At 45.9% G+C, this 23,367-nt stretch overlaps 1 protein-coding gene across 1 annotated transcript; it reads left to right on the top strand.

Moving 5' to 3' along the window:
* The first annotated feature begins 15,358 nt into the window (after positions 1–15,358).
* cbx4 (chromobox homolog 4 (Pc class homolog, Drosophila)) lies at positions 15,359–23,098 on the top strand. Its single transcript, XM_030089479.1, has 5 exons — positions 15,359–15,665; positions 15,791–15,834; positions 16,590–16,655; positions 18,679–18,745; positions 20,142–23,098. Exons 1-5 carry the CDS (start codon positions 15,597–15,599, stop codon positions 21,540–21,542), a joined length of 1,647 nt encoding a protein of 548 aa, XP_029945339.1. The 5' UTR covers positions 15,359–15,596; the 3' UTR covers positions 21,543–23,098.
* The last annotated feature ends 269 nt before the right edge of the window (positions 23,099–23,367 follow it).

Below are 23,367 nucleotides of genomic sequence, written 5' to 3'. Positions count from 1 at the left end.
ACAGAATGTTCTCACAGAGAAAACAAAAGCAAATGTGCGACATGCAGCTTTGTGACATTTGGGCACTTTTTTTTTTATGAGAAAAAGATAAAATGTTTCAGAAGAAACCAGAAAAACTGGATTTGAATGGTAAAAGGAAAAGCACAGATCTTCCCTTCAAGTTGTTGCATTGTTTCTGCACGTTACCTTCATGTGTCACACACAAGCCCCCACGTTGTTGTTCACCCTCTGTGTGTGTTTGTGTGTGTGTGTACTTGGGGTCTGGGGCTGCAGCGTGCTGTAAAGCTTGTCTGTGGGCAGAGCGATTCTGTAACACATGTTGGTCTAATGGATTTAAGATGGCTGTAAATTAAAGTCAACACACAGAGCTGAGGCGTCGGTGCCACTCGCATGGAAATGAGAGCAAGTTGAGTGCCTTTTAACGCTGTATTCAAAGCTTTAACAGCACGGTCTGTGTGCACGTGTGTGTGCATGAATGTATGTGTATGTGTGTATATGTAACACATCTTCATTTCCATGAATCTTTTAGCAGACAATCTGAGTGTGCTTGAGGTCAGCTCTGCGTTGAGTTATTTAGCATTTTGCTTTCAATCCCGCCGTCTCCTCCCTTTCATGAAACGAATGCCGGTGTTAACAAACTGGATCTGACTGCATTCATTTACTGCTGTATGTGGCAAATTTAACGCGCCATCTCAATGGATTGTCTAATTATTCAGACAACTAATCACAAAAAATAAAAACCCTTCAGATATTCGATGCAACCTGTCTTCTGTTACTTATCTGGATGAGAAACTGTGCTTAGCACTGTATTGTCAGAGACTCACAAGTGGATCTATGTACAGCTCATGTGAAATGTTTGCGTGTGTGTCTGTGGGTGTGTTGGTATCCATTTAAACTGTTGATTGTGTGAGAGTCGCAGGCACGCAGGCCGATTTTAACCTGTGCCTCCGCCTCATTAGGCCTTCCTCGGTTGCCATGGTTGTCTATTAGAGCAGCGGAGATTAAAGACTCATTTACATGTGAAAGGCGAGAGTGGCAAGGGAGAGAGAGAGAAAGAGCGAGCGAGTACAAACTACTGCACTCTGCTCACTTGAGTTTATTTCGGAGAAAAAGGTCAGGCAAATGTTTGCGGAGGCTTTCGCCAACATTTTAGCCATTTCCATATAATGATGTGCGTCTATGACCCCAGTTTGATTCTCTCAGCTTATGCAGATGCTGTGCTTTTTTTGTTTTTTTTTTTTTTTAATGTTTAGCTTGAACCGATTCAGATTAGCATCAGTGAAAGCATTTTCAGCTGAACATTCCTGCGGCCCGTGATTTGACACACATACAGGACACGCTGTAATTTGCGGCATGTGTACTCCTCTTTTCTGTCAATCTCCGGCAATCAAACAAGGTCGGCATGTTCCAAAAATCACTTCTCAGCTTGCATCATGAGATTTCATCGCGTATCATATAGCAGCATGAGAACGCTTTCCTGGAATCAGACATTCGGCTTGTATCTTGAATCGTTTGACCTCCTGATACGAGCTCAGTTTTACACCTGTCCAGTTTATTAAGTCCAATGTAGCTCTCCCGCAATAAAACCCACGTTTATAACTTAATAGGCTGTTATTTTTCCATCCTCATAAAGATGTTCGGGTGAGATACCTCGGAGGTCACGTGGATGAGCTGATGTAGGCCAGAGAGATATCCAGAGCTGGAGAAACAAACACCTCTTACAGAAACACCTCCAGCTGTGAGCTCATTGAATACATATATGTTGTTAAATTTGCACATTTATGACAGTGTGTTCAAAACAAGCAACACAAACATCCGCAGAGACGGTATTCACAGAGGCAGTTGTAGAGAGAGTGGATTGCATGAGCTTCATCCGCAGGTCATTGATTCAGGCCTTCACAGAAGTTATGTTTGTAATGTGGGTCAAATTGAGGGTAAAGCAACCAATTTTAACGTACATGTATGGTGGGGAAAGTAAACGTAGTATGTCAATTGAAAGGTCTCTCAAAGATTGTGTGTGTGTCTTTGTGTGTGTGTGTGTGACAGAGAGAGTAAGAGAGACAGCTGGAAGTTTTGCATATTGCATGTAGGCCAACATCTGGCATCTGCCACACCTGATCCTCCAGCCGAGGGAAATAAATAGGAAGAGAAATACAGGTGGGACGTGATCGAGACGTGACTTGGAAAGGATTTTTTGATTCGAGAGCAAAGTCTGATTGAGGGGAGTAAAGTTCAAAGTAATCCTGGAGAAGAGAGGAAACGCCGCGGTGTTTTGCCCGTGAGGAGCTTGTTGTTCCCAGATCGGCAAGGTGGACCTAATGACTTTAAGCATGTAATTACTGAGGCTGCTCGGAGGAGACATGAGTCACTTTCTTCCTCCTCTCTCTCTTTCCGCTGCCTCTCTTTTCAGTGATTCACTCCACTATTGGTACCTTTAACCAAAACAAAAAGCACAATATCAGCCCATCAGTCTGTAAACTGGGATTTGCTGCGCCGGTCCTTTAATTTGTTGTTTTTCAGCAAAAAAAAAAAAAAAAGCAGCAAATTCACAACAGACCAATTAGCCAGAAGTCTCTGATCTTTCACTGACACGAAAGACGCACAAACATGAAGAGCAACAGCCCCGACAACAGTGCGGTGGCTTTGTAGGATAATTCACCGCCACGCATCGCCTTCACATAATCAGCGCACGCAGGCAGTCTATGAGGATCACAATAGCCTTTCCCCATCGGAGAGTGTCCTCGCCATATTTCAGATTCCTAATAAGGCGAGCCTGTGGGCTGCAGGCTGCAACAGACAGCAAGGAGAGAATCTTCTCTATGAATATTAATGTGCGGTACGGGGGAGGTTGAGGGGCAAGGCGGGTGGGGAACCGAAGCCTCCTCCAAATCCTTCACAGATAAACTGAGGAGGGAGGAGAGATGATTACACGCATGGTTTTTCACAGGGCTCCCCCAAATCTCATTTTCTGTAGTGCATTTTAATGGAATCCTCGCAACACACCTCAGCCTCGGCTAAGACTCCGGACGCCGCCCGCTAAAGACACCGCCGACAAATTCCCAGCGCCTGTGAATTTTTTATGCGTCGCCGCGACGGGGGCGAGCCTTAACGCGGTCCTGTCACGGTTTTTATGCGGGCGAAAACCGGGCCTTGTCGACCTTTTTGTCTTTGTAATGTGACTTATGTATCACTGTCATTTAAATGCGGCCTCAGACAATGGAGAGATGGATGAGAGGAGGCGCCGAAATAGGAATCAAAGTCGGTACGTGCAGCGGATGATGGAAGAGGTCAGCACTTATGAGCCCGGAGGGAAAAAAAGATTTGAATGTGTATATGTGACGCGGCAACACCGAGGAAAATCAGTTCATACGGAGAAGAATTGCCAAAAATCACTGTTTATGTTTTCCGCTCGTTCAGTCGCTTGTGTTCATGCCTTCATATCGCTCGCCACGATTTCCAGTTGTGAAATGTGACACCGGCACATTGATCTCCCTCCCCTCTCCGTCGCTGATAGCCATCAGGGCGACCTGAGCGCACACAGGGGACTATTTAATTACACGCTGTCTCCACGCGCCCATCAATAATTTGCCCGATGCAATCATTCATGTGGCCATTTTTATCAATACTTTCATGAAAACTGCAGTGAAAGCGCCGGCCGCGTGAGCGCCGCGCCGTCGTCTCCCAGTTTGTTTAACGATCCGGGTTTTACTGGCCATTTATTGGCAGCCTATTGTTGAAATGAGACGTTCACAATCTGTTGTGGTAATACGATCTGATGGGGGCAGCTTTAGAAACGAAACAATATCTTTGACTCAAGCTACAAAAAAAACAGAAAATTATATATAAACAGGCCAAAAAATGTGAAGAGGAAGTAGGAGCAGGATTTATTGTATAAGAAATGACTCAGGAATGCCAGTTTCGATGTTCAGGTTTTTGTCCAGCTGCCTTCACAAAGTTTATTGCAGCCTTTTTTTAAAGCCTACAATCTAAGCCTGCGCTCCCAATTTTTCTAATCTTTTTCTCAGAGGCATCCTTTGTAAAATGCTAAAGACAGGTTTTTTCCAGTTAAAAAGGTCCCATTAATTGACTTCAGAGTGTCTGTGCGAGCCGTGTGTTATCCTGAATAAGCTCTTTGAACCTTTATGAAGATAATTACATGTGTGCGTAACCATTGTGGGTCCTTATTATCTGAGCCTTTTGTCTTTTCTTTTCAGAAACAACTTAAAAAAAAAAGAAGAGACTTGTGGACGCTGCGTTAAACGGGATTGTTTCATATTGGCCATCAAACATGTGCTCAGAGTTATGTTTGTGCTGAGCTGAGCTGGTATAAACAACACGATCTGGCAGCTTTTGGGTGGAATATGAGAGAACAGATGACAAGAAGCACGAGGAAGTGGAAGTGTGTGTGTACATGCCTTTGTGTGTGTGTGTGTGTGTGTGTTGGCTCGATAGACTGTGTTCGTATGTTATCTGTGAGCCAACTCAGGGCCGAACAACTACCAAACTGAGTTCAATTTTGCGGGTTGATTAAAACTGCATCCATTCCTTAACAGGAACCCTGAACAATCTGGTCCAAAAAGTCATCCAGCACAACACACACACACACACACACACCCCATAACCCAACCTAAAGATGTCCCTGCATGCACTTTTCCCAGCGCGTATATGTGATGAATCAGATTCAGCAGGAAGATGGAAAAGTGTGAGTTCAGCGGCTGCTCACTTTCAAGCTCCAAAGCGTTAGATTAACATCACACATCCGAGCACTCCTCCCCGCTCGCTGTCATCCATCGCTCTGATAGACTCACCCCGGCATCACCGCATCTGCAGGGGTGTGTGTGTGTGTGTGTGTGTGTGTGTGTGTGTGTGTGTGTGTGTGTGTGTGTGTGTGTGTGTGTGCGCCAGTGTGTCTGCACGTGTCAGTGTGTGTGATAGAAAAGCTCATGAAACACTGATCTCTTCCATAATTCACTTTTAGCCTGCGTGTGTGTATGTGTGAGAGAGAGAGAGAGAATCACCCTTGCTGCTATATGATTACCTCCTGTGCCTGTGCCCACATGCACGCACACACACACACGTGTTCGTGTGTGGCTTTCTGCAGAGGTGTGAAGCACACCCTTCTGTGTTGGCCGAGTGACACAATGTTATCTATAAAATTGCACTTCAGGTCTCCATGAACCGCTGCTGTATCTATCTGTGCGCATGGTGTAGCTGTTTGTTTGCATGTGTGTGTGTGTGTGTGTGTTTGTGTGGGGAGGACAGAGTGGGGCTGGAGGCTTATTTTCAACCTGCAGTTCACATCCAGAAATGTTTTTCCCCCCCTTTTTTTTTCATTCGTTTGTTCGAATGAAATCATAAATGAGACGTCTGTGGGTTTGATCCGAACGTGTCCACGCTGTGAAGAAAGGGAGCCGCACTGACAGCTTGTTAGTCACCCAGCCTTCTCAGGCTACTTCCAAGACAAAAGGAGCTCTTTAAAACAAGCCCCAGCCGTGACCCGGGGAGTTCGGCGAGAGCCTCGCCATGACGAGCGCTCTTCAGCTCGGTACACGGGGAAGACAACCTTCCCTTTGTCAGTGTGGGAGTGCGGGTGAAGCTGAACAGTCACGAACTGTTACTTCAGCTGTCATCATATCTGGATACATGGTGCGACTCCCTTATTTCCCACCCACAGCCTCCATAACCGTCATTCAAAGGCTAGCAGCGGCGGCGGCGGCGGTGGCGGGAATGATTAAGCAGGATTTGCTGTCGATCCTCATCACTCCCCTCATCCTCCTCCTCTTCCTCTGAAGCCAGGTTTGCAGGCACTACAGAGTGTGGTGAGTCATGGAGGGACTGCGAGCGGCGTCAGAGATAAAGACGGCGGAGGAGGCGCTGACTGACAGAATGGAAAGTGTAAACACCGAGGACCCCCGGGCGTCTCGCCTTCCGACAGCTGTCTCTTTTCTCCCCGTGTTTTTGTCACTGCCGACAGTTCCTTCACTTCCTTGTTTTCTTTGATTCCACTCTTCATGTCATCCTCTCGCTCCCGCTGCTCTCGCCCCTCCACCCCCAACAAGGAAAGCGCTGCATTCCTCCGTCTGACCGTTCCCTTCTTCTTTGCCCAGTAGGAAACTGCTGTCCAATCCATAAGTCATGATAACAACCATCTTCCTCCTTCCACTCCCACACACACACACACACACACACACACACACACACACACACACACACACGCTACTCGTCACTGAAACTTAACCCTGAAGCAAACTTAAACACCCGCCGAACCTTTGTCTAATGTTGGCAAATGTAATATTTTTCCTCACATACATTTGATTTAGATTTTTGTCCTCACAAAGGTGGTAAGTCCACATGACTTGACGGTGTAAACAGATCCAGGTCCACACACACACACACACACACACACACACACACACACACACACACACACACACACACACACACTGTAACTCTCTGGAAAACCTACTTGCACAGAGCATGATGTCAGATGTCTTCTGGCCAACACACTTCGCTGAGGGGGAAAAACATGCGTAAGAGCGGACCCACACTACAAGATCCTCTCACACACACACACCAGTACACACTCGGCCACAACACTCACATGTAAACACACACACACTGGACACAGATCGGCACATATGCAGAAAACTTCCTAAACAATGACCAGATTTTTGTTCGCAGTCAAACCCGCAGTGTAGAAAAAAACAAGAACATTTAACATTCAGCCCCACAAATAACAGGAATGATGAAACATTTATTTTTATAATGCAGTTTTAAAATCCATCTATTTTTTTTTTTTTTTTGTTGCCAGCACTCGGGTTTAATTTGGCCTCCCATCCTTTAGGCTGCTCTATGAAATGCCCACTCTCCCCGTATGGCCTGGCGCTATTGATTTGCCATTATGTTGTGTGGGGGGAGAAAATCCATGGACCTCCCTTTAAATAACCATCACATGAAGACAAGAGAGATATATCACAGAGAAACCATATCGAATTGGAACACACGGGACACCCCGAATAAGCAAGGCAATCTTCTCTGCGCTACTTATGCTTGACAAAGAAGAAGCTGCTGAATTATCTTAAGCTTTGCTGAATCAGGCTTTCCCGGAAAGCTCCGCTGTGTGTGCCGTTGAGGAAGGACTTCTCTTCACTTGAACACTCCCCCCAGTTGATACGAACACATTTAAACCACTCGGTTAGCTCGGTGCCAGGAATATAGAAGAGCGGTCCGCACCGCATCGCAGACGGAGTCAAACTAAAAAGTGCTGAATTTCAGTTTTGGACTTGGAGGTTACCTGTTCAAGTAGACTTCATCCTGCTTCAACTGAACAATTTGTATTTAGAGGTTGAAATCCAACAAAGATAATTAATTAAACATGATGACGTAAGTAAAACTGGCTGCTCCCAAACATGAGAAACAGCTATTGGTTTGATCTGATCCATCTATCACCAGTAGCCCAAAACTTCTGCTGCTAATGCGATTTTAACAACAGATGAAGATAAATGTGCAATATCTGAACTTTACTGTAATGCAATTTGAAATTCAGTTAAATCTAATCTAAGCCTGAAGGATCTCTTACAATATTACTGTTGAACCGAAAGTTTAAAAGTTGCTTATTCACTTTGTCCAAACTCTACAGGACGTCTTTATGTAAAACAACCTTTCCATCAGTCGTAACTGCATCAGGATGAGACAAGATCTGACTGAAACAACCGATCTTGAGATGAAGACTCGACCCAATTCATCCCTCAGTGAAATACCGTTAAAAAAAAAAAAAAAAAAAAACTTCCCTTATTCAAATCCCATTCATTAACTGGCATGAGTCCACAAACAAATACTGGACGGGATCATAATGATTCAAACAAATACAGCTCTTGAATATAAATCCAGTGTGAAATGCAAAAGGATAACTTTATCTTTCCTGCTGCTGGAGTGTTTATTAGTGAATATTCTGAGCTTCTGAAAACCTGATGAAGCAAGAAGCTGCTATTTAAAACAAATGAGACGACAGGTGCTTTGAACCGGCTGTATTCTGTAGGCTCTCACCCACAGGTCATAAAGATTACTCTGATATTCAAACAGAGTGGAGTCTCAGCTTTGATTTGCTGTCTAGTTTGTGATATGGAATAAAGTTGCAGAAACTTAACATCCAATATGTAGCATGTGGGGCGATGAACCTATGTTACATGGACATTTTTTAATTCATTTGCTGGAGTTTGTTCAGAGCAAACAATCCTGTTTGGCTTCAGGCAACATCAAAATATGTTTTATATTGTTCATGCATGGCTTTGTGCTGGTAACAAACTGACTTTACTTTCAGATTTCCATTATAATGCTTCATTCGCCACTAAGCCAGTAAATAAAGAGTCTTGAAAGTACGTAGGGCACAGTGACTTGAAGTTCAACATGGTGGCTCCATTGAGCAAAAAGGTTTTTTTTTTTTTTTGAGGCACAGGAACAAAATAAAAGCTACATGTGAACAGTGGATTTTATAAGAGTGTCCTTGAACATTTTATCTTCTCAACAAAACAATAATTATTTGAAGTTTTCAGTGAAGAATACTGCTGATTGATGGAGCGCTTCACTCTAAATCTGTATTTAGTTGTCATCTGAGCATTTTGGAGACATGACATGTTTTAAAGATTTTTTTTGTCCATCTTTTGCCGTTTTACCACATTCGAAGACAAATAAATGGGTTTTAATCTACATTTGTAGCAAAACAAAAAGCCTGATAAAGGAAGTGTTATCTGACCTTCTCAACTCTCACACACATCCTGTCTTCCAGTCCTGCATGCATGCCTTTATATACTTTTTTGTTGTTTTGCTAATTCATTGTAGATTCTGATTTAAATGCAACAACCTCTCCACTTCTGCAGCCTTGTTGGACCTGATGCATTGACACACACGGTGCATGTGGAGTCTGCTTTAAGGCTTTGTCAGAGACACCGGAGTGGAGGTTGGTCGCGACCGAGGCGGACAACGCAGAGTTCACAGCAGACAAAGGCGCTGTCTGTGCTGCTGTGTTCAGGAAGAGGCCTCCGTCGCTCTGATGTGGCGAGCTGCTGTACCTGCGACGACACACCGAGTTCCTGTGCCGAGCGTATGATGTCTGGTACACACGCTCAAGAGCAGCAGGGTGGTGACTGACAGGCGCACATACCGCGAACCCTGCCTTTATGAGTCCTGACAGGCTCGCCTCGGGCCGTCAGTGTGGGAGTGAGAGGTGATTATGCAGCCGTGTGGGTATTACGGCTTATTGTCTGAAAAGTTTTTTTTTTATTCCTATAATGTAAAGTAGTTTTATGCAAATGTGGATACAGGAAAGATGGGTAAACAGAGATTGGCGGCAGAGCGAGGCAGAGAGCGTTTAATTTTTCAATGTCGAGCTGGTGAATGAAGAAAAATGACAAAGAGGGAATAATAACACGAGCTCGGAAACAGTAGATAATATTGAGCCGCCGCGTCTTTGTTTATGACGCGATTCAGAAGTGCTGCGGATGGCAGTTTGTGAGTGACGGTCACCTTTCTGCTGGAAAAGGCAAGACGCTCCACGGCGGTTTTGATTATCTCCCTAAATTTAATACAAATCTTAAATCCCTGTTGTGCTCTTTGCTCAAGTAAAGAAAGCTTGCTTTATCTCTCCGCTCCTCCTCTTTTCTTTGCTCTGCATGCAGCCAATCAAAACCAAAAGTGAATTATGAAAAAAAAAAGAGAAGAAACCGCAGCAGTGTGAACGCCTGCCGCTGAATTTCCATATAGATAGGCCGGCACATTAAACTTGTCTATCTGCGAGCTCTCTGTCCACTCCTCTTCTTATTACATTTTGATGGAGAGATGGCCGCTTCATCTACATCATCAACCCGCACCACCCCCCTTATTACCCCACCTATCTCTCTTTCTGCCTCCGTCATGTTTCCATTTGCCCTGGACACTCGATCGTCCCTGAACTGGTGTTGACCCCATAAAGAGGAGCCTATGTCTGTTTTCTTTTTCTTTTCTTTTTTTTCCTGTTATGTGTTCGTTTGTGATCTGGAGGGTGTTGCCTGCTCCATCCAGTCTGTTCCTCCTCGTGTAAAAGCTGCACTTCATGATTCCTCAGTGATGAGAGAGAGAGAGAGAGAGAGAGAGAAAATGGAAGAGGAACAAGAAAAAAAAAGAGCTCCTCATCACGGTGCTTCCAGGCTTACATGTAAATTAAAACGCAATTAAAAACAGGCAAATAAGCTGTTCCCGGGAGACGGGGCATGGAAGGGGAGGGGAGGGGAGCGAGGAAAGGGCTCTTAGGATAAGGGCCTGTGTCACTCATCATTAGCATGGCATTAGACTGAAGGGAGCTAAATCTGAACGCTGGGTCACAGCCACATTTGGAGGAGCCGCGCCTGCCACTGCGAGGTCTCCACGCCGATGAAAATAACCACACCATCCGCCGTCCACGGGGAAACGTCTCTGAAGCAGATCAGACAAAAAAATACACACACGCAATTATTCAGTGGATTATTCAGCTATTGTTCTGCCAGCCATGCCATTGTGTGCTTACTATTGTGTTTTTTTTGTACAAGCGTACTATTGTGATTTCCTGCACGGAGCCGTGGTGGAAGTTTTCTACCAACGGCGGCGGCGAACGGAATGATTCCGATTCACGGTGGTGCGCGCAGGAGGAAGACGTCACGCAGAGCGACTGGCTGTCAGCAGTGGAGAATCCGTGCTCAACTCCTCGCTGCAACTCAATACTGTATCGGCGAGTTGTGTGTTCAGCCACAATCTGTCAGAATTCCACTGCACCACCCCCCCCCCCCCCTCCTCCAGTGGCCTTGGCCCTCACCCCTACCAGCCCCCTGGAAGCCCTGGTGCTCTGCATGCCCCCCCTCCCTCTTCCCTCTCTCTCTCAGGCTCCTTGCACCCCCACCTCCCACTCAGGCTCCCGGGTAGTGGAGGGGGATCAATGGGGGGGGAAGCGTATGGTGGAGGTGGAGGTTGGGGGGTGAACCCCACACGACGGCAGGCTCGCAGGCAAGCAGGCGGTCGGGCACAGAGGAGGGGAGGAGAAGAGAGAGAGAGAGAGAGAGAGAGAGAGAGAGAGAGAGAGAGGGAGGGGGGGAAGGAGGGAGGGTGGCCGCGAGGTGGGGGCCCACCCTGGCAGAGGAGCACCCCTCTCCACGGACCTGTCGCCTTGGTGCAACAATGGCTGTGACAATGACACTGGAGGAGGAATTTCCGCTACCCCCCACCCCCAACCTCACCCCACCTCCCACCACACACACACACACACACACACACACACACACACACACACACACACACACACACACACACGCCTCCTCGAAAGATCTTCATAGCGCATTAAAATCTGGCGTGCCAAGATGAATGACTTCCTAATAGCTTTCATTTGTTACAATTATCATAATTAAACATATGTCAGGGCGAGACAAAGGAAGGGGAGATTTCTGTGTTAGCACCTGAAGCAGACGGGGATGCAGGCACTGGAGAGAAATAGCTTTCTGTTATGGCATAATTAGTCCAAATACGCTTGTATGCAGAAACCGCAGAGCATATTTACAGTTGTTAATTAAAAACCCCTTTACTTTGGTGATTCAGAGTTTGCCATAAGCTGTTTTCAGCAGCACTCTGGACTTTGATTCCTCCGTCGTTTGGTTCTTGTTTCATCTGCATGTCCTCGCTACTTCAGCCTGTTTGATAGTGGAGCTTAATGACCGCCCGCTGAGCGCTGTGAGAATGGCTGAAGGCCCTCTTAACATTTTTGTAACACCCCCTCCCCTCGTTTTCCTCCTCTCCACCCTGTCCTTGTATTCTGTCCCTTAAACCAATCAACTCCTTCCTTCCTCATCGCCGTGGTGGGATGAATCAGATGCTGGAGTAGGGCCGATGCAGAGGTCATTCATTCTCTCCATACTGTTTATTTCATTTTTTTTTTTTTTAAACCAAAATGTTTTCTAATTCATTCCCTCTGTGCCAGTCAGACTTTTCTGACTTCCTTTTTTCACCCCCTCATCTTTCCGTTCCCACAGTTGGCACAGCTGGCACCGTGGGAAGTGGGTGCCAAACATGGGGGGGCCTCCTGGCTTCTCCACAGCCACCATTTTAGCATTCGGAAGACTCCTTGAGGCAGCCAGCTGTGTACGTGCAGTCTGTGTGTGTGTGTGTGTGTGTGTGTGTGTGTGTGAGAGGGCAACATAGCAAGAATGGTGACAGAAATTTGTGTTACAATGTTGGAAAAAAAAGAGGCTTATTTCTACGTGCTTCCTGCTGAGAGTGGACCAGAGATCATGACTTAACCTGACCCCGGTCCTCCGACAGACACACATGCACACACAGATATTCTCCACAAGCGATCTCACCATGATCCAGTTTCTTCACATCGTCTGCTGTTTGCACAAACAGGTCATCCAGTGCAACTTCCTCAAGCCCAAAGGGAAAGTGACAGGTTTTAATATTAAATTAACTGCATCTGTTGCTTTTTATAAAGGACTGAAAATGCATTTCTGGAGTTCTTATTCAAACCACTGCACACACTGATATACTGCTGAAATAAAGTGACGCCATAGGTTGTTTGAAACAACTCCCTTCAAACAGGAGATAAAAAACAGACTGGCTGACCCTGAGTTTATCCCCATGTTTTAGATAACAGCTGCTTTGACCTTGACGCACGGAGGAAAGGACAAACTAATCGTGGAAAAAGTTCTGCAAACTCGCCGTTGAAAGAGGAAAAAAAAAATGCTTCACATTCAGACATTGTAAGATAAGGGAAGCTTTTCAAGTTATGAACTCCTCAAACTGACTGCATTAAGAAGACTGATGAATATTCCCGTCGCAAAAATGACAAAAAAAGTAAAGCAATATACTACAGAATAATCGATCACGCATTAACCCTTTTTTAATTAATAATTCTCAGAAAGAAGTTCAACGTTCAACCGATTATTTTAATTACTGCTTTGTTCCTGCGTGCTTTGAGAGACTTTTCTGCGGTTGAAGGTTCTCTAGAAATGTGGCTTTTAGCTGTCGGTAATTGAATCCGTGAAGAGAGAGAGAAAAAAAATAAACTGGCAGCGACTTTTATCCAGGATGTGAGAGTCACAGGTGAGTAAAGTGCACGGGAGCTCACATGGACGCATTTCTGAGCGGAGGAAGCGCAAAGTCTGCACCTCCGTGGGAGCTTTTTAATGATTTCATGTGGACAAGATAAATTCTCAGGATAATCAGTAACTATCAGGGCAATCTACTGGCCAGTGAGGACCAGAAAAACACCTTCACACAACTTCAGTTCCTGGGCGGATAAAGAATATATATTCTAAGGGTGAACGAAAGGTTTCCAAATTCTCCAGCGTTCGCTTCGTGACTTAATAAAACGCAATTATCTTGCGCAGTTTCACCCCAAATCGTTGTCACAGTCTTGCAGCCCACCTTGGCACAGTCTTTCGTTTGCAATATCAAATACATCCAGCTTATATGTGATCAAATCGAGCCGACGAGCTGAGTCACGGGATTTTCTAAATGATTATCTCCGTCCTGACGCAGACTCCGGGCGTCATTCCCGTCAGTACAAACACGAAATGATACATAATTTGTGTTTTGGGTATCGACGTGGGTAAACAGCTGTCAGTGGAAACCCACACCTCCAAAAAAAAAAAATGAAGACGCAATGCTGTCACACCTGCAGTTTTGATCATGCCTTTCAGCCGGGATCGGCCATTTGATTGACCGCGCGACGTCGGAGGAAACGACACTTTCACCGCTGCCGTTTCATCAGGAGCTTGTTTGTTTGTGACAAACTTAATTTCTGCCCCCCACCCTGTCTCTCTCTCTCTCTCTCTCTCTGTTTCTATCTGCCTTCTCTCTCCCTTCTTGCTGTTGCTAGGGAAGCAGGGCGTATTCGCTGCCTGGCCGCTGATGAAGGGCACGGGGAAAAAAACCGTCCTCGTGCGTAAAAACGACGAGTTAATCGAACGTGTTTGTGACGCACCGAGTCTTAACCCCATCCTGGACCAACATCAGCAGTCAAACTCGGGAAACTAATTGCATAAAATGCAATATTTCGGTCCTTTTAGTCCATTACCTTATATGGCAGGGCAGAGATATATCGTGCCTGTATTTAATAGGCTGGCTGCTGCCGCTCTGCTTACAGCCTTCGTTTTAACCCTTGTGGTGCTGAATTATTTTAGGAGCAAGAAAAAACCAGCAGTTTAAGCCTCCCCGTTTCTCTTTTCACACAATACCCGCGTCAAAAACTATTGTATCTCGCAGTTCTAACGACCAACACGACGGCGGCTCATAATTTACGCACAGAAGTCGCTCTCTTACGCACGGAGGAGCGTTTTCGTTCCTGTTTCTGATTAACCCCCCGTAAATCACTCGGCTTAATGTGGACGACGTTTACAGCACATGATACATGTTAACTGTTGATGTGGTTTATGTCGCTGGGTTTAAATCGTCGTCTTATTATAAAGATAGACACGCTACAGCCAATATTTCAACCAATAACAGACTGGAGAGATGGATTTAGGGGGAAACGGGCTGTGCACTCTGGCAGTTTACCACAGAAAACTTGCCACAGGTAGGCTGAAGGCTGCAGCAGCAACCTTCTGCTGTGTGTCAAATTAACAGCAGTTGAGCCCAGAGGACATAGCACTTGTTTGACTGTCAGTGTGTGTGACCTATATTTGCGAGGCGCCTTCAGAAGAGAGAGCTGTAAAGTCACATATGCAGCCGTGCTGCTTTAAGGGGATCGGAAATAAAAAGGGAACTGTTTCATGAGTGTCAGTTTAGGTTGAGCGTGATAACAGAAACTTTAATGGCTGCTTTCACGGCTAAATCAACATTATTGTCATCATATTACACAAGTCTCCAGAAGAAAACCCATTTTAGATCGAGAGAGAGGGGAACTCAAGTCTGAACTGCTTCAAATGCAGCTTTAAAATCGACTGAAACCTCTGAAAACACATTGCCTGATTTATGTGTCTGGCTGTGTAAAACATTAGCTACATTGCAGGAAATGTGCGCGTGCATATACCAGGATATACACGTGTGAATGACATGCACTGGACTTAAAATGCCACTGATCCAAGTAGGTTGCATCAACTGTTATACAAGGGCATCCCAGAGCTTCGTTGCAACCGCGTGACTGCAAGAGTGGGTTTATGTGCAGCACGAGTCCCGTGACAGTTAATGCAAACACCGATTTGAATTTCCAAATATCCTCCTTGCAGTTTTTTTTTTCTTTTTTTGCACGGTCGGGATAAAACTCCAACCTTTCTGCAAGGTCTCCACCCCCCCCCCCCCCCCCCCCCCCCCCCCCTCCTGACGTCAGGCACCGAGCGAGGAGAGCTGCTCGCAGCCGCACCACTGTGGATCTCTCAGCTCACTGCCAGCACTGTGGAGTGTGCAAAGAGAGAGAGAGGGAGGGAGAGAGAGCGAGCGAGCGAGCGAGAGAGCGAGCAAAAGGACAGAGGTGGAGGGAATACGCTTGGATTTGGATACAACTGGAAAACTACCAAGCGCGCACAGCACGCACCGAAAGGGTTCAGGCAACATTTCACAACACACACTCTCCCCAGTCCTCCCGCGATCGGATTCGGCCGAGAATGGAGCTGCCTGCCGCCGGAGAGCACGTCTTTGCGGTGGAGGGCATCGAGAAGAAGCGCATTCGGAAGGTAACAGACGGGAAGCGCGTTTTTTTTTTTTTTTGCAAAACGCGCCTTGGGCGTGGAGATGTTGCATTTTTAAAATATGAGCTTCACAAAATAATAATAATGCTTCTCATTCTCCACCATCACAGGGCAAGATAGAGTACCTGGTCAAGTGGCGAGGCTGGTCTCCAAAGTAAGTCATATGCGGTCTTTTTTTTAAATTTATTTCACGGAAAATCAACCGATGCAATGACGCTCGTGAGCGATATGCTGCAAAAGCAAGTGTTGTTACTTTAAATTAGAATCCATCAAGGGCGTGCGCGCACAATCCGTGGCTGTGCGTGTGTGTATGTGTGTGTGTGTGTGTGAGAGAGAGAGAGCTGGGAGAGCGCGGTCGGTATGTGTTTCAGTGTATCCGCGGATGCCTTCACTAATTTATGCGAGGGAAGGGGGTAGGCACAGCCATGTAATCCCGTTTTAATTATTTCTGCTCTGCCAGCGAATTTACGAGACAGTGGTGCTAAAATGGCCGACTGTACGGTGCTGAAGGACCGTTTGAAGGGCACATACACACACTTTTTTGGTCAGATTATTCCCCTCTGCATTGCTCGTCCTCACGGTTGTTGCGCTGCAGCGGGAATGTTGCTCAGTTGCTGTTTTTTTTTTTTTTCACGGTCTTTTGCAGAATCACTCTCCTGCAAGTTGAAGACAATTGCATCGAATTAGACATATATTTATAGGGGGGGAGGGTTAAAATTGGAGATGTGCCTGTTTTGTCCCGCCCGGCTGCAGGCTGAGCAGAGGATCTGGGTGAATGTTGTGTGGCAGTGTTTGTGAGAGGCTGCGGCCTGTGTGGGTCAGTTGGAAAAGGGAAGTTTTTGCACGTGACGGGCTGTCTGACAGTTTGTTTTTTGTTTTTTTTCCCCCCCTACCCCTCCCTCTGTGCAGATACAACACATGGGAACCGGAGGAAAACATCCTTGACCCGCGGCTCCTGGTCGCGTTTCAACACAGGTGAGAGAGAGAGAGAGAGAGACAGAGAGAGAGAGAGAGAGAGAGAGAGAGAGAGATGTGGACTTCGGACGAGGCCGCGCAGCCTCCACTTCAACCATGACCATATAAGGGCATGGGAGGAGGGGCGCTCCAGTAACTCGAGCGCTGACCCCCCCCCCCCCCCCTCCTCCTCCCCTCCCCCCTCCTCCCCTGTCGCCCCTCAGGACCCTCTCCTGGGGAAACACTGGGGATATGGTGGCAACATTACCTGAAGCACAATAGTAGAAGGACTGGAAATATGCATGACAGAAAAATGATTTCAACATTTGCATTTTCCCCATTTTTAAGTGGAGGGATACATATATTTATCTTGGAATCTCTACAGGATGGCATGCGCTAGTATGCCACTATCGTCATCATTTGTTTTTCCGTGGTATTTTGTGAGTTAAGAATCGCTTTCGTGAGGAAGAGCAGATGGTGAAATGTGGAAGGAGCTCCACTCGGGGAGCCCGATGACTGTGCAGGACTGCTGGATTGTTGTGGCTTTCACACGAGGAGGCCGAGCAGCTGTCCAGTGGGATCTTTGTCACTACCAGCGTGAGGTGTACTTTTACATTTGCAGGTGTTTTGCACTGAAGGGAATAAAGCTAGTATTACCACTTCACATGCAATTACCCTAATTTGGCTTCTCAGTGTGTCAGAACAGAACGTCTGTCTACCTGTTTATGATTGTGGGTCAACGGCTCCTGGTAGAACAATCGGAAAAGGGTCCAAACGCCCATCTTGGGGGGGGTTGAAGTGTATAAATCCAATTCCAGTGCTGCTATCGCTTTAGCTTTGCGTGTGCACGGTGGCAGCCAGACCAGGCGTCCCTGCAGGCCGGCCGGCCGTTCATGGGACCTGGTGAAGACATGATGGCTGGGGGAAGGAATTTGCTTTTTCTGAAAAGGCTAATTGACGCGCAGTGCTCTTCGACGTTTCCAGTGTACCGCTCTCATATTCCCCTCCAGCCTGCCTGCCTGCCCGGCTGTGTGTGTGTGTGTGTGTGTGTGTGTCTGGCTATGTGCTGATGGTCATGGAGTGCTGCCTCTGCGCTGTGTGTGTGGATTCCTCTCTGCTCCCAGTGGATGGGGGAGGGGATTCGACTGGGGAGTCTGTAATTGCCAAATCTTCTGTGAATAGGGGTCACCCCGTTAGACGCTGCGCGAAATTGTACACATTACGGCGACGGCGAGTGTTTGTTGTGACAATTTTCCGGCATCTATGATGGTCTGAACATCTGTAGGAAGGCGGCCAACAATGGGCCGTGTTTACGCATGCCTGGCGAGGGCTGTGTACAGCTGGCCTTCACCCACCGCTGTTTATTTATGAGCCAATGATGAGTCAAGGTTTATATCGGGGAGCAATATTTCACAGACGGCCCGGTGCTCCGTCTCGTTGCCACAACTACAATAACATGTTTCCCTCTTCCCCCCTCGGTAAAAAGAAAAAAAACAGCTCCAAGACACGTTTATTATTAGTCTATTTATCACCCTGCGCTTGCAGAAATGCAGGTGATGTGGAAGTTTTAAATACTGCTGTGTGGCACTCCACAATGCAGTATTCATTCAGTTTCAGTTCTGCCTCATGACCCTAATTGGAGCTCGAATGTAAGAAGAGGAAGGGTGTGTTGCAGGAGGGAGGATGTTTGAAAGACAAGTAGGGATTCTTCCTGCTTGTAGCCTTAATTGAATTTGTCTTGGATAATGAGAATATGGAAAGGGTCGATTACCATGGAGAGCTATGCAAATAAGGACCATAATGCTTTGCAGCAGATCACATGTGCGCATTCATTAGTCCTCTGAATCAAAATACTACTTTTGACCTTGAATAGGTAAAGGAAATTGAATGAATAATCCAAATGTCAAAACCTATAATTTTCAATGTGATATAATTAGACTCGCATTGTGGAAAGGTGTCTGGAAAAGGAAGCATTGTGTGCCGAAGGTGGATGTATTGTCAGAGATTTAATGGACTGAACTGTAATTATCTTTTGTTTTCACAGAGAGAGGCAGGAACAGATGATGGGATACCGTAAACGGGGGCCGAAACCAAAACATCTCCTCCTCCAGGTAACCTGTCTATGAATTCTTTGTAGGAATGTCCTGCCTTTCACAGACGACTCTTTGTAGTTTCACTCTGTCAGGTGTGGTCCGCGTTCCCTGATTGTATTCAAGGTTATTTATAGATTTCTTTGAGAGAACGATGGAGGTAAATCAGACAGAGGACTCAATTCTAAAGGTGGATTTCAGTGCACATTCATCAGGAACCCTGGTCATGTGGTGACACATTGAAGGCTCTTTTTCTTGTGAAATTGTATTACCAATGCTCTTCTTTTTGCTGCATCAGGAGAGTCTTTCATTTTAGTTTTCTATTGCTAATTCATTCCCACAAGAGAGAATACGTGGTTGGAAATAGCGCTCTGCCGTGCTTTATCTCGGCTCAGGCATTCGCAGGGCTGTTTCCTGAGCCAAATGTGATTATATATTTCAGGAGACTCTGAGCTGATTGCTATGCAGTGTCACATCTTAAGAAGCATACCACTCTGCCAGAGTCACACGTGGCCAGCAATCAGGGATAAAGCGTGACATGTCTGGTGGCACTTCTCTGACCTTAGGTCATAGCCACAGCGTCTTGAGCGTTCCGCTGCAGCGCTCCTCTGACGGCCGCGAGGGTCGGCACGTACAGGAGGAGGGGGGAAGGGACCTGCGGGTGGGAGAGGGGAGCCACGGCCCCAGGCTTGATTGGATTGGTCTGTTTTGATTTGTATACGGCTTCAGTCTTCTGTACTCTTTGTTTTCAAGTGATGCTGCTAAATGCGCGGAAATTGTTGCATAATTGCATAATTGTTGCATAATTTCTTCTTTTGAGCATTGGTATAGCTTCATTGTTCATCCAGCTTTATCCAACGTCACCAATAACCCCTCAGGATATCATCAGTGATTTTTTTTGACTTGGACTAAAATATAGAAAACATGGACTTGTATTCATGGACTTGAGACTTTACGTTCCTCACCTGACCTGACTGTGTGGGAGTGAAAGGCTGAATCACTGGTTTTGGGCTATTTTGGCCTCGTGTTTATGTCACTGGATTACTCAAAACAAGTGATTTTGTAGAACGATAACAAACATGAAGTATGACTTTCCATATTACGCACTCTGGGAAAATAATGGTCAAGCAGTTAGGAAAGCAGTCTTGTCGCCAGAATTTCTGTAGTTTGAATCCTCACGGCTGACGGGTCACAGAGCAAGGCCCTTAACCCAATTGCTCAGGTTTCATCGGGGCATCCGAGGTAAAACTGGAGCAGAACCAAACGCGCTGATCACATTATCCACTGCAGTGACCCCAGAAAGAAGCAACTGAAATGCATTCAAATCACATTGATTTTTATAAATGTGGCGGACGAGGATCACACAGCTTATTGCATGGCCAAAATGCTAAACTTGTCTCTTGTCTTTTTGTTTAAGGTGCCCTCATTTGCCCGAAGATCCAGTATTCCTGCCAGTTTGGAGGAAGCTTCACAGGATACAGACAGCAGCGTCAAGTCCGACCCCATCCAGGTCCCACGCTCACAACCTCAGCAGTACCAGCTGAACAGCAAGAAGCACCATCAGTACCAGCCCAGCAGCCAGGAGGTCCCTGCCGATCAGCTCACGAACAGCAAAAAGAAGTTCATATACCAGTTGAACAGCAAGAAGCACCACCACTATGAGCCTGACCCAAATATGTACGACGCACAGGCCTCAAGACTGAAAGAGGTGGTCAAGGTCCAGGAACCTGCCAGCAAGCTGTCAAATCCTGGCTGGAACTTACCGCTGGCCCTGCAGCAAAAATGGGTCCGGGACAAAGACACCGGCTGCTTGAGCAAAGTCAAAGAGCTGGCGGTGGAGGTGAGGAAGCCAGCTGTCAAAGAGGCAGAGAGCGAACATGCCCTTAAACCCAACCCGAAAGATGCAACCCTTCCAAGTGCTATTAGCAGCAAAATGAAGATAATCAAGAATAAAAACAAAAATGGACGTATTGTTATTGTCATGAGCAAATATATGGACAGTAACAAGGTCCACGGAGCAAAGGGTAAACATGGGGAATCATCCAGGGAAGAGAAACCCCAGAACGCCAAACCGTCTGAAAACAATCCAGCACAAAGAACCAAAATGGCAGAGCACCCGGAGAACGGTATCCCCAAAGAAATATGTAGCGGCAGTACCCTCACCGCCGCGGAGCACCCTATCAAGTGTTCCCCGAAGGACAGGCATTTCTCCAAGCCTTCGCCGAGCACGGCAGAGGAATACAACACAGAGGTGGCTCGGGGTCAGGCCGATCTTCCAGACGATCTGCCCCTGCAGCTCACGGCGAGCTCCCCCTCTTGGACTACTGACACCAACATCCCAACCCCTACAGCCGTTGACCAGATAAGGATCCCATCCTTCCCTGGTGACCGCAAGAGAAAGCTATCAGAACCTGTGGAGGACAGGAGCGTGGCCAAAGTCTACCTGACTTCGAGGACTTTAAGTGCGCCTGAACCGGTGGTGACGCCACCTCAGGACAAACCCATGGACCTCCACTGCAGCGGCCCGCGCCACAGCAGTATATGTACATATGAGGCCTTGGGCAGTCAAGAGGAGCCGATGGACCTCAGCTGCCCCAGAGCTAAGAAGCAGGTTGAAGCAGAACTACAGCCAGAGCCTGAGCCAGCGCCTGCTGTCACAGAGACACCTCCTGCAACAGAGACAAACACACAAAAACCAGCAGGGGAATCTAAAAAACAGCCCGTTAAAAAAATCTCTCCGTTTATGGGAAATATCATCATTACCGACATCACGACAAACAGTCTGACTGTCACCTTCAAGGAATACGTTACCTTCTGAGAATCGCTTTATAAAACGTGACTATCAGTGACTGGTGAAATGATCCTGTTCATATGTACATATGTAAAATTGTCAGAATTTTGTATATGTGAAAATTTATAATTTATCATCCAAATTCAATATGTTTCTTATAATGTTTTATACTGTAACTCCTCTGTGATGTTGTAGCCAAGAAAGTGCCCTCGAGGATTTGAGCGAATGCATTCAGGTGGAAGCATTCCACTTAAAATAAATCTGTTTATTTGTTGTATGGAGCTAAATGCTGTGTTTCATACCAGTACCAAACTTGTAACCTGAGATGTATGAAGGTTTATACATATTTTGTATTAATAATATCTCTTATTTTGGTCCTAATAGACAGTAGAGAGGAAGTTGTCGAGTATATTGTGATCAAAGATCAAATTGAAAGCACTTAATTCCATCTTCATACGTTTGCTTGTGGACAAACAGCGACAGTCTTATGTCACTTCTTGTTTTTTTTTTTTTTTTTTTTTTTTTTTTGTCAGTGTCAGGTACCTGGAGAAGGAATCGGCCCGTTCATTTCCATGTTTTCTTTGTGGCTTGTTTAGGGAAAAATTTAGCCATGACATGCAAATTTTAAAATGCAGGTGTGTCTGGATACACAGTGATAAATGTGGGACACACTCCACTGCTTCAGCCACCTCGAAGCAACGTCCCGGCCCTGCAGCTTGTCAGGTTTCATGCTTGAGGTGCGGCGAAGCCGCCAGCGGGTCTGCAGTTGCAATCTGATCGATTAATATATTGCACATTTTACACTTAGGATTAATTTTAGAAAAAAAAAAACATGATGCATACAGATCAGTTAATAATAAGAGAATCGTGTCATTTGTCAAACATGTGACCTCTGTTATAACGTATTGATTCATCCAGTCATGAGGTTGTGATGTATTATGATCCTGCTGACCCCGCGTTAGCCTGGTGTTGCTTTAAACCTGCCATTCCTGTTGGTTTGCTTACAGTCACATGGATTTACAGCGTTCATCTCATCTCATCTCGCTATTGAAGCTAATGATATGATCTGAAGAAGAAATGTGAGCACTGTTAGTTTTAGAGCGCTTCAACTACCAGGGTGTTTGACGAGTATGTTATAGAGATTAAATGTGGGTTGCGAGGCTGACTTTGTATACTGTTACATGCAATCCAGAAAGTGCACGCTGTTGTGATTATGCTGCTGGAAATCGAAATATCGGAGGTGTTGGATGTAACCCGCATTTGAGTCTAAATGGCCTTCTACGCACATTTAATGCAGAACCAGTAAGAATGCTAATAATAACGATGAAGAGTGCTTATTTATTGACATTTAATGTTTCTCAAAAACAGTTACAAAATGTTTGTTGCATCAGAAGCTGCAATGAATCAGTTGAATAGTTTCACCTTTTTGAATGATGTTGAGTCTGCTACTTTTTTTTTTTTTTTTTTTGCACTCTGTTGAAAAATGATTGTCATAAAGTATGTTATACCAGAAGCTGTCTGACTTATTGTTGTCGCAGCCTGTTGGATGGTATGTTTCCCAATAAAGAAAGAGATTTGACCTCCGATGTCTTGTTGCTGGGGGGGGGGGGGGGGGGGGGGGCATTGTATGTTTAAACTTTGCTTTGTCTCTCTATTTTATGGAGTAACGTTTCACGTTGTTCTTTAGAGTTTCCAGCAAAAACATTTAAGGATCATTGTTCTCAACCCTGGAGTTCCTCTGAAGCCTCTTTGCACATGGAACATTAAACACTAGAAACACTAACATGGTTGTGAGCCATGAATAGGAAAACAGATCACGTTGCATAATCACAAACGATCCTGCACAAAGGCT

The sequence above is a fragment of the Salarias fasciatus genome, chromosome 4 (assembly GCF_902148845.1).
Source record: "Salarias fasciatus chromosome 4, fSalaFa1.1, whole genome shotgun sequence".
NCBI classification, from domain to species: domain Eukaryota; kingdom Metazoa; phylum Chordata; class Actinopteri; order Blenniiformes; family Blenniidae; genus Salarias; species Salarias fasciatus.
The sequence above is the reverse complement of the archived record's forward strand: the minus strand, read 5'-3'. Positions and strand labels throughout refer to the sequence as shown.

Bases quoted from the DNA above. Each gene is read 5' to 3' on its own strand.
- cbx4 (XM_030089479.1), top strand. From the start codon at position 15,597: ATGGAGCTGCCTGCCGCCGGAGAGCACGTCTTTGCGGTGGAGGGCATC. The intron at 15,666-15,790 runs GTAACAGACGGG...CCACCATCACAG, and splicing joins AGAAGAAGCGCATTCGGAAG to GGCAAGATAGAGTACCTGGT. The intron at 16,656-18,678 runs GTGAGAGAGAGA...TTGTTTTCACAG, and splicing joins CTGGTCGCGTTTCAACACAG to AGAGAGGCAGGAACAGATGA.